Below are 13,965 nucleotides of genomic sequence, written 5' to 3' on the forward strand. Positions count from 1 at the left end.
GGTTTTTTTTTTGTGAACATTTACAATGCTAAATAAATGTTTTCTAACTGAACATGCGTGGTGCTTAAGGATAAAATGATTCATCAAATGCCAAAAATAATCTTAAAATAAAAAAACTAAATATAAAAATCTAAAATTTGTAAGCCATCAACCCTTATGTTTGATCAGTTAATGTTTCTAGTCCAAATACCGAGCAGGGTTCCTTTATATGCAATTTTTTATATGCAAGCCAAATAAAACATTTATTAACAAATAATGAAGCCAGAGGTTTTTGTTGCCTATATCTACAAAGTACATTGAGAGTAACAAACAATTTCAACGTGGTTTCATCAATATATTTATTAAGAAAAAAATGTAAAAAAATAATAATACAAATTCATTTTAACATCCCTTAGGTATGCACGGTTTTACATTGATTTTATGTTACTCTGAATAACAATAACTTTTGTGTATTTATCAAAACATTTCAAAAACTATTTATTTAACACCCGTCATGGAGGATTTCTGCAAAATTAATTCAATTCACAATCCAACTGTATAAATATAATGCAGTTAATACAAAAATAATGCTATTAATTTATCCAAATATCATCAATGCATAATAACAAATACATACAATTAGTGCAAACATTGCCTTAAGGAGTTAAGTTCAGATGAGACAATGAAAAATGTCCTTATAATAAGAAATTATGTAAAATGTAAACAGACTGTGTGTATTTGCATGTGTGTTTGTTACAGCATTGTAATTTCACTAGGTGGCAGCGTGAGCCTCTTCTCACGAACCGACAGCATATTCTCAATGTGCATGGCGATAACCCGACAAAGCTCCAGACCCTACAATCAACATTACAGAGTAAATCATTCATTTATTCTTTATTTACATATAAACGTGTCATGTGTTGACTGTGTATTACCTGTTCCAGCTGTAACTGTGTGACTCTGTGGTTGGTTAAGTCTCCTATCAGGATGTCTACATAAGGGTAACTGGATCCAGCGCTGGGCCGCTGCGTGTAAGCCGACTGAATCAGTTTTAACTGAAACTTCACCTGTACTTCCTGCAAACAGAACGTCAGTTTTGAAAAAGTTAGGAGATGAATCTCAATGAACAAACTTTATAGTGTGTACAGAAACATCTGTGTGAATGTTACATGGGTGTCTTTGTGCAAGAAGTGCAATCCATTCTGATTAACAGCAAGGACGCATGGTGCAGAGATGGCGTTATTGCTGCTGCTCTGAATGTAAAAGAAAGACGATCCAAACATGGGAAACGCACACACCAATCCTGAAAAACACACACACAAAACAAACACATTAAGAAACACCATTTAAGAAGGTTTAATTTTTATTATAGTATAAATACAATGAATACTGATTAAAATAACAAACCCAGAAACTGAGATCTGGCCTGGTGAGGGTTCAGGCTTTGGACTGCCTGTACATGCTGGGCAACCAGTTGCATCCACTGCTGGGGATTCTGTCTGCCGAAAATCTCAACAGAGATGTACTCTGTAATCTCATGACTGGGAGAGAAACAACAAGAGAGAGAATCAATAGTTCGAAAAGCAATTATTATAGGATTGGGTCGAACGAAATGAAAAATGTTTGAGATCAAATTAAAAACTGAGCTTTTGATTTAAAATGATACTCCAGCCAAATAACAAAATTACCACACGATTTACTCACCCTCAGGCAATCTGAGATACATATCTCCATCATCTTTCAGACGAGAACATTTGGAGCTATTTTAGTAAATGTCCTCAATCTTCCAAGCTTTATAATGGTAGAAAACAGGGATCAGGGAACAACTTTGGACTTTAAACCCCAAAAGTGTATCCATCCTTCACATAGGTAATCCATATGGCTTCAAGGGGTTAAACGATTAATCAATTTTCTTTAAAAAAATCCAGATAATTTACTCACCACATTGTCGTCCAAAATGTTGATGTCTTTCTTTGTTCAGTCGAGAAGAAATTATGTTTTTTTGAGGGAAAAAATCCAGGATTTTTCTCATTTTAATGGACTTTAATGGGCCCCAATACTTAACAGTTTAATGCAGTTTAAAATTGCAGTTTCAAAGGACTCTAAATGATCCCAAACGAGGCATAAGGGTCTTATCTAGTAAAACGATTGTCATTTTTTACAATAAAAATAACAAATATACACTTTTAAACCACAACTTTAAATCCGGTCGTGATGCGCCAACGTGACCCCAATACGTCATGACGTCAAGAGGTCACAGAGGACGAACGCGAAACTCCGCCCCAGTGTTTACAAGTGTTGAGAACGAGGACCGTTCCTACGTTGTTGTATGTCAACTGAAACTAATTAATGTCTTTGTGTCAGTTTATTGTTTACAATGGTCCGCAAATGTGCGTTTTATATATGTAACACGTGACCTCCCTACGTCACTACGCATTTACGTTAGGTCGCGCTGGACCGGATTTAGACGAGAAGTTGTGCTTTAAAAGTGTATATTTGTTATTTTTACTGTCAAAAATGACAATCGTTTTGCTAGATAAGACCCTTATGCCTCGTTTGGGATTTGTTTAGAGTCCTTTGAAACTCCGTTGAAAAAAATCTGTTAAGTGTTGAGTTAAGTATTAAATGTTGGGCTCTATTAAAGTCCATTAAAATGAGAAAAATCCTGGAATGTTTTCCTCAAAAAACATAATTTCTTCTCGACTGAACAAAGAAAGACATCAACATTTTGGATGACATGGTGGTGAGTAAATTATCTGGATTTTTCTTTTAAGAAAATTGAATATTCCTTTAACCCCTTAGTCCATGTGGATTACTTCTGTCAAGGATGAATGCACTTTTTTGGGCTTCGAAGTCTGATCCCCGTTTTCTACAGTTATAAGCTTGGAAAAGCAAGGACATGAAACAACTCCAAATGTGTTCGTCTGAAAAATGATGGACATATGTATCTCAGATTGCTTAAAGGGGAGTAAATCATGGGGTAATTTTGATATGTGGCTGGAGTATTGCTTTAATAAACATTTTTCTGAGATGATAAAGAGGAGCAAAAGACTTAAGTGAATGTCAAAGGAATCCTGCAGGACTTGATAGACACCACAGTACATTTCTTTAGATGTGGTTTCCAAATCTTAATTATAAAGTGAAAAAATCAAATGTATTGTAAATGTTTATTGTATTAAATATAAACATACATAGTAGGTGTGTAGAGACTGTCTTTGGCTCTGTGCTGAAGAGCAGCGAGTTTGGCATACTGGTGAAACTGCTGGTCGCTGATCTTTCCCTGAGGAACGACATTCAACAGACCCTTCAGGTAGTCTGGCAGAACCTGAAACCACACAAATACCAAATTCATGACTAAGTTATTAAAGTTGCAGATACATTTATTTGTTTATTTATTCTTAAAGCCATTTCAGCAACGATTATCAAAACATACATGGAGTGTAAAATTAACAAATAATTTTTTCTTTAGTTTTTTTTAAATAAATTGGATTAATAAAAGGTGACATAGAATGATTGAACAGAGTATTTATCCTTGTTCTGTGATGTGACATGTAGACAAAAATTTTTGTTGTTTGGGTCTGTAATGCCTTAGAAGCTTCCTAAAAACCTCTCTCAGATAGCTCTATTAGGGTGGGGGATTTTAAACAAGTGGTTTTGCACCGATTTGGCTCCCCCTACTGGCTTAACTTGCAATCTCATTTGGTTTCCTACCATGGAAGTGAATGGGCTCATGATCGGTTTGGTTTCAAACATTCCCCAAAATATCTTTCTTTGTGGTCATCAGAACAAAGAAATGTATACAGGTTTGTAACAACATAAGAGCGAGTAAATGATGACAGAATTTTCATTTTTGGGTGAACTGTCCCTTTAAGACAGAAATGTCATACCTGGTTATAGTGCATGGTGACGCAGAGCTCGTTGTCAAACTTGAGAGGATGTGCCCAGATCACTCGTCTGAACCAGAAGCTGTAGTTGCTGTCTATTTGCTCCGCCTCCGTCGCAATGTCCAGAATGTACTCCCTCTTATTCAGCGGCCGCACATTCTGACCTGCAAGATGTTATCAAAACTTTATTAGTAAAACTAAGTCTGCGGTGTTATTAAATACAATCATACTGTGATAAATCCAGAAAATAGAATTTTGATCTGATGATCTGCCATACTTCATACTATTTTTGTGGCATGCAGTAAGTATACTTAATATAGGATGAGGTGAGAGCAACATCAATTTGTTACTTGGACAGCCAAGACTTTTTTATATTAAATATTTTATATGATGTGTATCAGGTCATGTGACAATAATATATAAAATACTTTGAAATATTTAACGTGGCTTTACATAGTATTTTCTTTAGCAGTGCAAAGGTTATGGGTTCGATTCCAAGGGAAAACACAGATAAAATGTATGTCTTGTAAGGCACTGCAAATGGCTTTGGATGAAAACAAAATGCATAAATGTAATGTCAATTTTTTTAAAGTATGCACACTAGTAGTATGCAGTATGCACAAGTAGTACATTCTGAACAGAGTCACAGAATAGTAATGAGATTGATCCGTGCCTCTGTTGGTGACTATGAAAATGGTGTTTTCGTCCATGGCTTCGATTCTCTGTAACGCCATCTCGTAACACAACTCTTCAATTACATCCAGCGCTACCTGTCCACCCAAAACAGAAATGCATTCATCTGCTACTGTTATAATCAAATAAATATCAGACTATATGCACTAAATGAGAGGCATACAGTGCAGGTTTTGATCTTTAGGTGTCTTTCAATTCCTCCAGGAAACAGAAAGAGCTGTCGCTTTGAGCTACGGCCAGCCTGGAAATACACATACATTTATATTATTTTAATAAAAAAAAATTTTGTGTGTCAATATGTGATAATTTTGTGTTTATGTATGCATTTATTGACCATTATGGCTTTGAGCTCCATGTTACTGGGGTAAACACTCCTGCCACCAAACTGAAAGGTCTTTCTCAAGTTCTGCTCACAGGCTTTGGCAATTCCTATTAAACATCACACATTAAACAGTGTTTATTGTATATATTATTTTAATGTTTAAAGTGTACAGTATATACGTTTTAACATTAGTACAGTGAGAATTAAAGTAATGCCCTTTATTTCTTTGCGTTAACATTTGGGCGGTGTTATGCAAATCTTCCCACACAGTGATATATGTGTTTAGATGAGACGTTTTAGGAAGGTGTGGAGGAACCATTACTTTAAAAATATCTCTTTGGGTTTGAGACCTAAATCTTTGCCACTTTACGGATCTTCTATATACGCAGCTTTTAAAGCAACACTATGTAGTTTCCATGTAAAAATGAATTACAGCTCCCCCATGTGGTTGAAAAGCGCAACAGTGCCTGGTATCAGACACTCTTCTGCAGGCAGGGGGAGGGGCGGGGCTGTGTGCTCTACCCTCCACCGCCACTTTCAGAGTGTGCTTGTAGCAGCTAGGAGGCTGCTCAGGTTGCAGCAACAGTACAATTTGTCCAGTTAAAAGTTGTTCTATCACTGAAAAAATTTTAGAGACATTATTTAAAGGTAAAAAAACTACATAGTGTTGCTTTAACACTCCACAAAGGAAAACATGAAATTGCATAAAATGACCTTTTCAGGCACTTACATACAGTATGTTGTAAATATAAAAGTATATTTATTTACCATGAAAAAGCACTTCTGGACTTCTGCAGACGTCTCGTAGGAATTTGAGTAAGAACGGTTTCAGTACTTCAGAACAGCGGTAAAATGCTGTCAGTATGTAAAGCAAACGCCAGCCTTTCTGACAGCTTTCTCTGGAACACAACACACATACAAACAAACAATGAACCATAAACACCAGACCACACTGCAAAAAATGATGTGTTAATTTTTAACACATTGTGTGTGTCATGCCATTTAAGGCGTTATTTCATGTGAAAATAAATGAAAGGGACAACACAAATTGTGTTAAAAACAGTGATGGGAGTAACAGGTTACAAAGTAATTCCGTTACTGTAATTCCACTACTTTTAGCGGTAATAAACCTGTAACGAAGTATTTTTTTTAAATCAAGTAACGCAGTTACAATGACTGAAATTAAAATGAGTTGGTAACTTGTGTTACTCTATTTTGTGATAAATGAACACTTGCAAACAAGACATTTCTGATTTAACATCGTAGGACCGTGGTGAGCGGCAAAATGAAAAATAACACACAAGGTGTGTTAGTAAAGGGACAACACATTAAATGAGGGATATAAGGGAATTGCTACAGGACAAATTAAGACAAAGACACAGCACAGATAAAAAGATGAAAACAGATAAAAAAAATACAAACAAGTACATAAAACATTAGGGCTACACAAGTAGCTGTGCAAATTTGCAATCCACTGTACCTTAAAAAACAATTAGTACAAAAATAATATCGTGTCATGATCATAGTAACATTCAATCACAAGTATCCAAGTAATATTACCATGATCCTAAATAGCATTTAATCACAGATATCAAAATGATTAAAATAATAGGAAATTATGACTAGTCTCACCTACATTGCTGCTTATTTATAAGATTAATTGAAAGAGGAACCAGTGAGCACTTAAACCTGTTATATTTACACAGGGGGACCCTATACCTCTTTCCTGAGTTTAAAAGTTCAAACTCTGAAGAAAGTACATGAGAGTTATCTGATATAATGATCTTAGCCTGCCTGATTATTGTCTGATCAAAAAGTTCACCCGGATTTAGAGGTGCAGGGGTACCCATGATCTTGCCTGCTGTCTTGACCAAATTAAAAATCTGAGTTTTTGATTTAACTGTCAGATTTCCAAACCAGCTTGTGATACCATACCGAAGAATGGATTCAATAGTTGCTCTATAGAAAATTAACATAATATTTTCACTGACTCCGAACAACCTAAGTCTGCGCAGAAAATGTAGGCGCTGATGGATTCTAGCACAAATATATGTAACATGTGTACGCCAACTCAAGTCATTGTCAATAAACACTCCTAGGTATTTAAAAGATGTCACCTGCCTGATATCATGTCCATGAATGGCCACTGGTCTCTGATCTCCACCTGATTTGGGGTCAACCAGCATTTTCACAGTTTTGCCTGTGTTAATCTGTAGGTGGTGTAAATCACACCACTTGACAAACTTGTCCACAGCATCTTGGTGAGTGTTCATTTTACTTTCAGTGGTAAGCAAACTAAGAATAATGGTATCATCTGAAAATTTTACTATGTATTGATGTTAGTTGTTACTCAAAATGTATTTTTGTCTGATAAGGGCTCAAAATACAAGGTCTGTTTACTAATTTGAGCTTCTGACATGAGCCTCAGAGCAGAGCTCAACATTATTATTCTTGACCCTTTCAAATAGGGCAAAAATAGACCATTTAATTAAAATGACAAATTCTAGGGTTGTAAATAGACATGTAAAAACGTTTCTGGATAATTTTTGCACTTAATAAAGCCACATACCTTCTATGTAATTGTCAAAGAACAATTTAACATAATGACAACACATCCTATGGCACCTTTAATCTTAGGTTTCATATTTATTAGGGTTACACATGTCAGAAACAACAAATATAGATTAGGCCTATTTTATTTGTATTTTATATTTTACTTTTTTGTGATGTCAGTGAAATTCAGACTGGGCAAGTAAAATACTGAACCATCAGATTTCTACTGCAGTTAGCAATTATTTGATTGTTTGTGCTTTATTATTTTCTGAGCAGTCTGTTTAAACTACATACACTACACTGTTACAAGTTTGCAACTCTTCAGCTTAATATGGGATTGCCATGGAAAACAATGTCCCTGAAACATTATGTGTAACAACGTGTCCCATATTTTGTGCATAAAACTGTTAATATAAGAATGCTTTCATCCTCAAACACTTACCGATAGCCTGCCTGCATAATCATGCACATGATCGCGTCTCGTTCAGGCTGAGCTTTGGCGCTTGAAGCGCGAATGATGCAGCACGAGTGTAGACAAACCAATCATAAAGCGCAGTAAGTTAGAGAGGCGGGACTAAGGAAAGGTAAAGCCAATCATATTAGCGATGTGAATTTTGGAGAGGGACTCATCTGTTAACCGTTTGTGTGCCACAAATAGCGCTATTTTTCTATATAAGAGTTTAAATCTCATTTAAATTATTCCTGAATGAATTCATGTTAAATTAAAATAAGCAACAAGTAAAAAACACAAGACACAGACAGACATCAGTTGTTATATGAATAAAGATCTTTTTTTTTTTTTAAGCACCCCAGAAAAAAAGGGCACTTTCTCTCCAGGAAAAACAAGGGCAGGTGCTCAAGCCCCCTTTGATGTCTATGTGTGCACGTGCCTGGATATATATATATCTACATATATATATATATATATATATATACACAATTTAGCAAAGTAAAAGTTTGTCAAACTAAATGTACTTGAGTAAAGTATATATATCACTACTGTCTACTTTTGGTGTACTTACGGTTTAGTGCTGGTATTAGCTGTAATTTGTTTAAGGACCTGACAGTACGCCTCATCCTTCATCAGTCCAAATTCCCCAGTTAACTAGAATAGACACCAATGTCATGTATTTTAGTCCATAAACAATTGCAGTAACACATTGCAATAGGCTTAAACATTAGTAAAGGATTCATGCATATTGCAAAATTATACATGTTAATATTAGTTAATATCAATACAGTTATTCATGTTAGTTCATGGTGCATTAATTAATGTTAACAGTTACAATGCTTGATTTTATAAATGCATTAACAAATGGCAAAATGAACATGAACTAAGATTAAAAAAATGGGGTAGAAGTATTGTTCATGTTCATGTTAGCTAACAAATTAACTAATTGTTAACAAAGACAACCTTATTGTAAGATGTAAAAAAACCCAAGCAATGACCTACCCAAAAAAGAAAGTGAAAGTAAAGCTACAAGTAAAGGTTAGTGAGGATAAAGCAAATAAAAACTGAAAGTAAAGCCAAAGTGAATTAAAACAAAGTAAAAGTGAAAAAAAATTAAGATATCTAAATCTGAAAGCAAAAGTAAAGCCAAAGCAAAAGCAAAACTACTTCCAGATAATTGAGCATATTGTCATTACTGAAACAGGACTATGTGTTTGCTTTGTAACTGATGTATTTTTCAGTGTTTTACCTTCAGTATGGTGCAAACCACAAACTGCTCTGATTGGCCCCTGAGTGGATGATCTCCCATGAACTTCATTATGGCTAAACCCCAACCAAACCCAGAAAGACAAACATCAGTGTTAACTTATATAAAAGCCATCGTACTGTATATAAAATGAAAGTGTTTCATCTCACCAAGGAAAATGTCAGATGCAACCCGGTTCATGTTGGGGTCTGTGAAGTCTATGAGAGATTCTGTAATAGGGTTCTGAGGAGAGAGAAATCACATGTAAGCATGTGCGTGTTTTTGTGTATTTGTGAAGTTTAACCCTTAAACAGGCAACGTGCACCCCCGGGATACGCTATCTTCAGTTTCTTGTTTGTATGTTTCAGGTAGTATGCAAAATTAATCAATTGTTAAATAATTTACCAAATTATTATTATCTAAAAAATATTTTTTTTTGCAGGTGGAGGAGAAAGAGCACCAATGAAGCCAATGAAGACATTCAAAAACTGCTCATTCTTAGTTAGGCCTACTTACATTTAGTTGGGTTATTTACATGCAATGTTACTAGTAAACCTGTTGTTTACACTGTTTAAAATGGATGAAAAAATATGTATGGCATGGGTCTTCAACTGGGGGTCCGGGGACCCTTGGGGGTCCGTGGTGGTATTATAGGGGGTCCTCCAAATAAAGTGCATGTGCATGTCCCCGCTTGCAATTCAAACAAAATAAATTAATATGCTAATAACAAATAAAAAAACTTTAAATTAAAAGCATAACGTACCCAGAATTAATGTAGTATGCCAAAAATTATTATTTTAGTCTCTTTGTAACATCACCATAATAACAAAGTATGTATAATAAATAATAATAAATACAGTCCTAATTTGATACATGTACTGGGGGTCCCTGTTCCTCCTCTCAATTCATTAAGGGGTCCCTAGCCTGTAAAAGGTTGAAGAAATCTGATGGCATGTTTTAGAGCAAGAGAGGAAGTCAGAATCACATAATATTTGCTGCAAATAAAAAATAAATTTTGATAACTATCCTTTTTTTTATACCTTAATAGGGCAATGTATCCTGGGAGATACAACTCATAAAATCCTGAATATATAAAATATTTTAAAAATTACAATGAATATCTTTTACATAAGTCCAGATGATGCAAAAAATGTCATGAAATGATTTTTTGCTCATCGTTTTCCACTCTTGACTGTTTAAGGGTTAAGTGTTGTACTGTATATTGAAGGCTTAAGCCCAGAGTATAGTCTGTTTTTTTACAACATATGCACACAGTCGAACACACAGCATATTTTAATTGACTCAAACAAGTACACAGACATTCGAAGCATGCACTATATTCTCCTGTAGGCGCATGTGTGACCTACGCATACAATGTGCGCCGGTGCACGTTCAGTACACACCAACGACAAAAAATTGAGTCACGCGCACAATATGCTGACCCCTGCATACGTGTAAAACATTTACCATATTTCGGCCTTTAGGTTTTAATCTGTCAATTCCAGCAATTATCACACGTTTATGGTAATGACTACTTTGATATCCAAAATGTCATTATTAAATTACGCAACTTTAGCCGGGGTGTTCACATATATGAATAATATAGTAAGAAAATGCTCACCTTGCTGAATTTCACCATCTCTGCGGGGTCTTTGGTTCCTTTGCTTTTAGTAGATTTATCTCTAAATGAGTCGCTATTCGCACAAAAACATCTGGATTTAGTTCTGCGCTAATGTGATTCATAAACAAACTGTAACACTAATTTTCAGTACCTCTTGCTTCCGTTCGATGTTCTGAAATATTTCTTGGCAAACTCCACCATGTTGTACTGGCTGTCCAGAAGAATGTTTCCCTCAACTTCAGAGCTATCAAAATCCCCAAATCCACCAGAATCCAACTATGATACACAAAACAGACATTGATTTTAATGCATTTTTATAGTGTACATCAGTTCATCTCAACTTTTTTGACTTTAAGGTCTCCCTTTTGTCCACAACATTTTCAATATTGGCAAAAACAAGTCTCCAATTGCCCCACCCTCGTGACAGGAAGTAAAGAGAGGTCATTTCGAGGAGGATACACGGATACATTTTTTATAATAAACACTACAATATTACATATAAAAATAAGAATTGTAAAATTTGATTTCATGGCGACTTTAAAGATTCTGCATGTCATAAAAACACTTACATATTAAACTACCCAGAAACATTACATATCAATAATATTGTTCATTGTATAGTTCCTTCCACCACTATAAGCATAAATGTCTGTTGATGTAAAGTAACGTATATGTATTGTAAACCTCCAGTGATGGGTCTAGTTCATGTGCAGCAGCGGCGGATCCAACAGCGAGAGCGACGGCTCCTGATGCCGCCACCCGGCCCTGTTTGTCTCTCGGCTCATCTCTCCTCTCTGCTGGCAGGCTCAGGAAATCAGGAGCAGCTACTGGAAACACGCAGTCCTTTGGAAAGGCTCCACTCCGGCCCTGCACCGCCCCAAACCTCCAACCTGAAAAGATGAACTGTTGAATAGTGCTCCTTATAGCGGTTTAGTTTACTAAGATAGTATTAAAATAATGATGCAGTCTGACCAAAATCTGATGTGTCTCGCTTTAGCTCCTCGAAGTACACGACTTTCTTCCTCACCACGCATCCGTAACTCTGACCTGAAACACCAACAAACACACAAACCATTAATACGATAAAAAACAAGCAGTTTATCGTATATATCCCTCATATAATGTAAAGAACATTCTGTGATTAAGGTCATGTCAAAGATTGAAATCAAACTTTGCTGCTCCTAATCCCACTTAATTAGATTATAATACATTAACCTGGAGTTCACAGACAGGGTCACGTATTATAATTGAAACTTATTCCTAAAAATTCCACTAGATGGCAGTAATATTACAGATGAGCCTGAATATGAATCAGTGGAGACCCACTGCACTGTCTATGTATGATTTCTTATTTAACACCCTGATTAAATCATCAGCTCAATAGCAGAGAGATTCATGAGCTGAACTGAATATGTCAAATAAAATGTCCAGTGCTGTAAGTCCGCACGAATCAGCTTTACATGAAAGAAGAAAAAAAAACACAAAATAGAGAAAATTATAATCTAATAAAATAGTATATACTTTATCTTTGACTTTCCGACATTTTTGACCCTTGACCACAAAACCTGTCATAATGGTCTTTTTTCTTAAATAAATGTAATAAATTAGCTTTGCATTCATGAATAGTTTGTTAGGACAATATTTGGCCACAATACAACTATTTGAAAATCTGGAATCTAAGGGTGCAAAAAAAATCTAAATATTGAGAAAATCCCTTTTTTCAAGTTGTCCAAATATAGTCCTTAGCAACACATATTACTAATGTAAAATACATTTTTGATATATTTATGGTAGGGAATTTACAAAATATATTTATGGAACATGATCTTTACTTAATATCCTAATTATTTATTTCATAATTTTTTTATCCATACAATGTATTTATCGCTATCGGCCGATAAAAGCAATTTTTCACACACCATCGGCCATAGTCATGGCTGATATAAACTGTCAATCAAAAGAGGACAGGAAAATGCAATAAATTTGAGCTCTGTGTATAGAAAATAGTTTAATGTTAAATATTAATGGTTATATGAATGAATAACATTCAGAAAATTTAATCTTCAGAATTTAGTTAATGCAAGTTAACTCTTTCCCCACCAGCATCTTTAAAAAGTTGCCAGCCAGCGACAGCATTTTATATGATTTTCACAAGTTTAATGCCTTCCAAAAAAGTTTCTTCTTTAAATATATAAACATACAATATATCAAATTAAAGAACAGACCCCTTGCTTAAAAGAAACCTCTCAAACATGGGTAGGTTTCTTCAAATATACTATATTTTGAACGAAAAGCTGAGATTATTGTATTTTTGTAAAGTACTTTTGTTAGAGATCAGATTCAGAGTGATAAAACATACACAGTTTTAATTGTTTTTGAATCTGTAAATGCTTTAGTTGGGTAAGGGTGCCACCTAGTGGATAATAGCCAAAATGTGGTTTGCCATAAAAACTTGTCATTGGCAGGAAAATGTTTTCTCCTAATTGACGAGATAACTCATCAATGCTGGGAAAGAGTAAATCAGTTAACCACCAAACTATCAGTATTGACATTGATATCAGCAAATCAGTCTGAATAATCAGCCATCGGTGGAAATATTTTATATCAGTGGATCTCTAACTGTGGCTATTGCTACAAATATATCGGTGCTACTTATGGTCACAAGTCCACACACCTAAAAATTTTTAAACAGTTGTCTCACGGTTTACAGGGTGTCCCATTTGTCCCACCACTGCCCATGTGCATGAACATCTGTGTGTGTGTGTGTGTCTCACCTTCTTCTAATCCATCCATAGCTTGCAGACGAATAATATCTCCTTTATGGAAGCTAAGCAGACCTCGGTCATCTGTGATGAAGTTCCTTTCTGCTACCACATACTCCGAATCCTGCGGATAAAGTCGGAGAGAGAAGAAAAATCTTCACCCTCAAGTTCTTATGTGACAATGTGGTTGACCGGAAAATAAAGCTGTTTTTGTACCTTCTTAAGATGAGAGATGAACAGATCAATCAAGTGTTTGATCTGAGGGGCTTTGGCAGAGAAGAGAATCAACTGTTCATTCATCAGATTAAATTCCAGCATGTTCGGAGACGGGATGGTCACAAACAGGATGTCTGTGTAGCTATGGGAAGGAAAAATCAATTTTTTTAGTAGATATACAGTGGCCACAAAGGTGAACCAGCGTCTGACAGATGGTTGAATGATGAATGGATGATGC

General features: G+C 35.3%; 1 protein-coding gene across 1 annotated transcript in view; it reads right to left on the bottom strand.

Moving 5' to 3' along the window:
- Window positions 1-396: 396 nt before the first annotated feature.
- Window positions 397-13,965, bottom strand: part of myo15ab (myosin XVAb) — a 56,093-nt gene continuing 42,524 nt past the window's right edge. The window contains exons 50-68 of the mRNA XM_065254923.1: window positions 13,728-13,869; window positions 13,524-13,635; window positions 11,722-11,796; window positions 11,393-11,639; window positions 10,901-11,005; window positions 10,750-10,822; window positions 9,299-9,371; window positions 9,132-9,205; window positions 8,454-8,536; window positions 5,647-5,777; window positions 4,891-4,985; window positions 4,720-4,797; window positions 4,537-4,633; window positions 3,867-4,027; window positions 3,171-3,304; window positions 1,387-1,520; window positions 1,149-1,282; window positions 915-1,055; window positions 397-834 (exon numbers count right to left, since the gene is read on the bottom strand). Coding sequence (XP_065110995.1) covers window positions 733-834; window positions 915-1,055; window positions 1,149-1,282; window positions 1,387-1,520; window positions 3,171-3,304; window positions 3,867-4,027; window positions 4,537-4,633; window positions 4,720-4,797; window positions 4,891-4,985; window positions 5,647-5,777; window positions 8,454-8,536; window positions 9,132-9,205; window positions 9,299-9,371; window positions 10,750-10,822; window positions 10,901-11,005; window positions 11,393-11,639; window positions 11,722-11,796; window positions 13,524-13,635; window positions 13,728-13,869 — 2,191 coding nt within the window. The 3' untranslated portion in view covers window positions 397-732. The remainder of the gene's footprint in view (window positions 835-914; window positions 1,056-1,148; window positions 1,283-1,386; window positions 1,521-3,170; window positions 3,305-3,866; window positions 4,028-4,536; window positions 4,634-4,719; window positions 4,798-4,890; window positions 4,986-5,646; window positions 5,778-8,453; window positions 8,537-9,131; window positions 9,206-9,298; window positions 9,372-10,749; window positions 10,823-10,900; window positions 11,006-11,392; window positions 11,640-11,721; window positions 11,797-13,523; window positions 13,636-13,727; window positions 13,870-13,965) is intronic.

This window comes from Paramisgurnus dabryanus, chromosome 4 (genome assembly GCF_030506205.2).
Source record: "Paramisgurnus dabryanus chromosome 4, PD_genome_1.1, whole genome shotgun sequence".
NCBI classification, from domain to species: Eukaryota; Metazoa; Chordata; class Actinopteri; order Cypriniformes; family Cobitidae; genus Paramisgurnus; species Paramisgurnus dabryanus.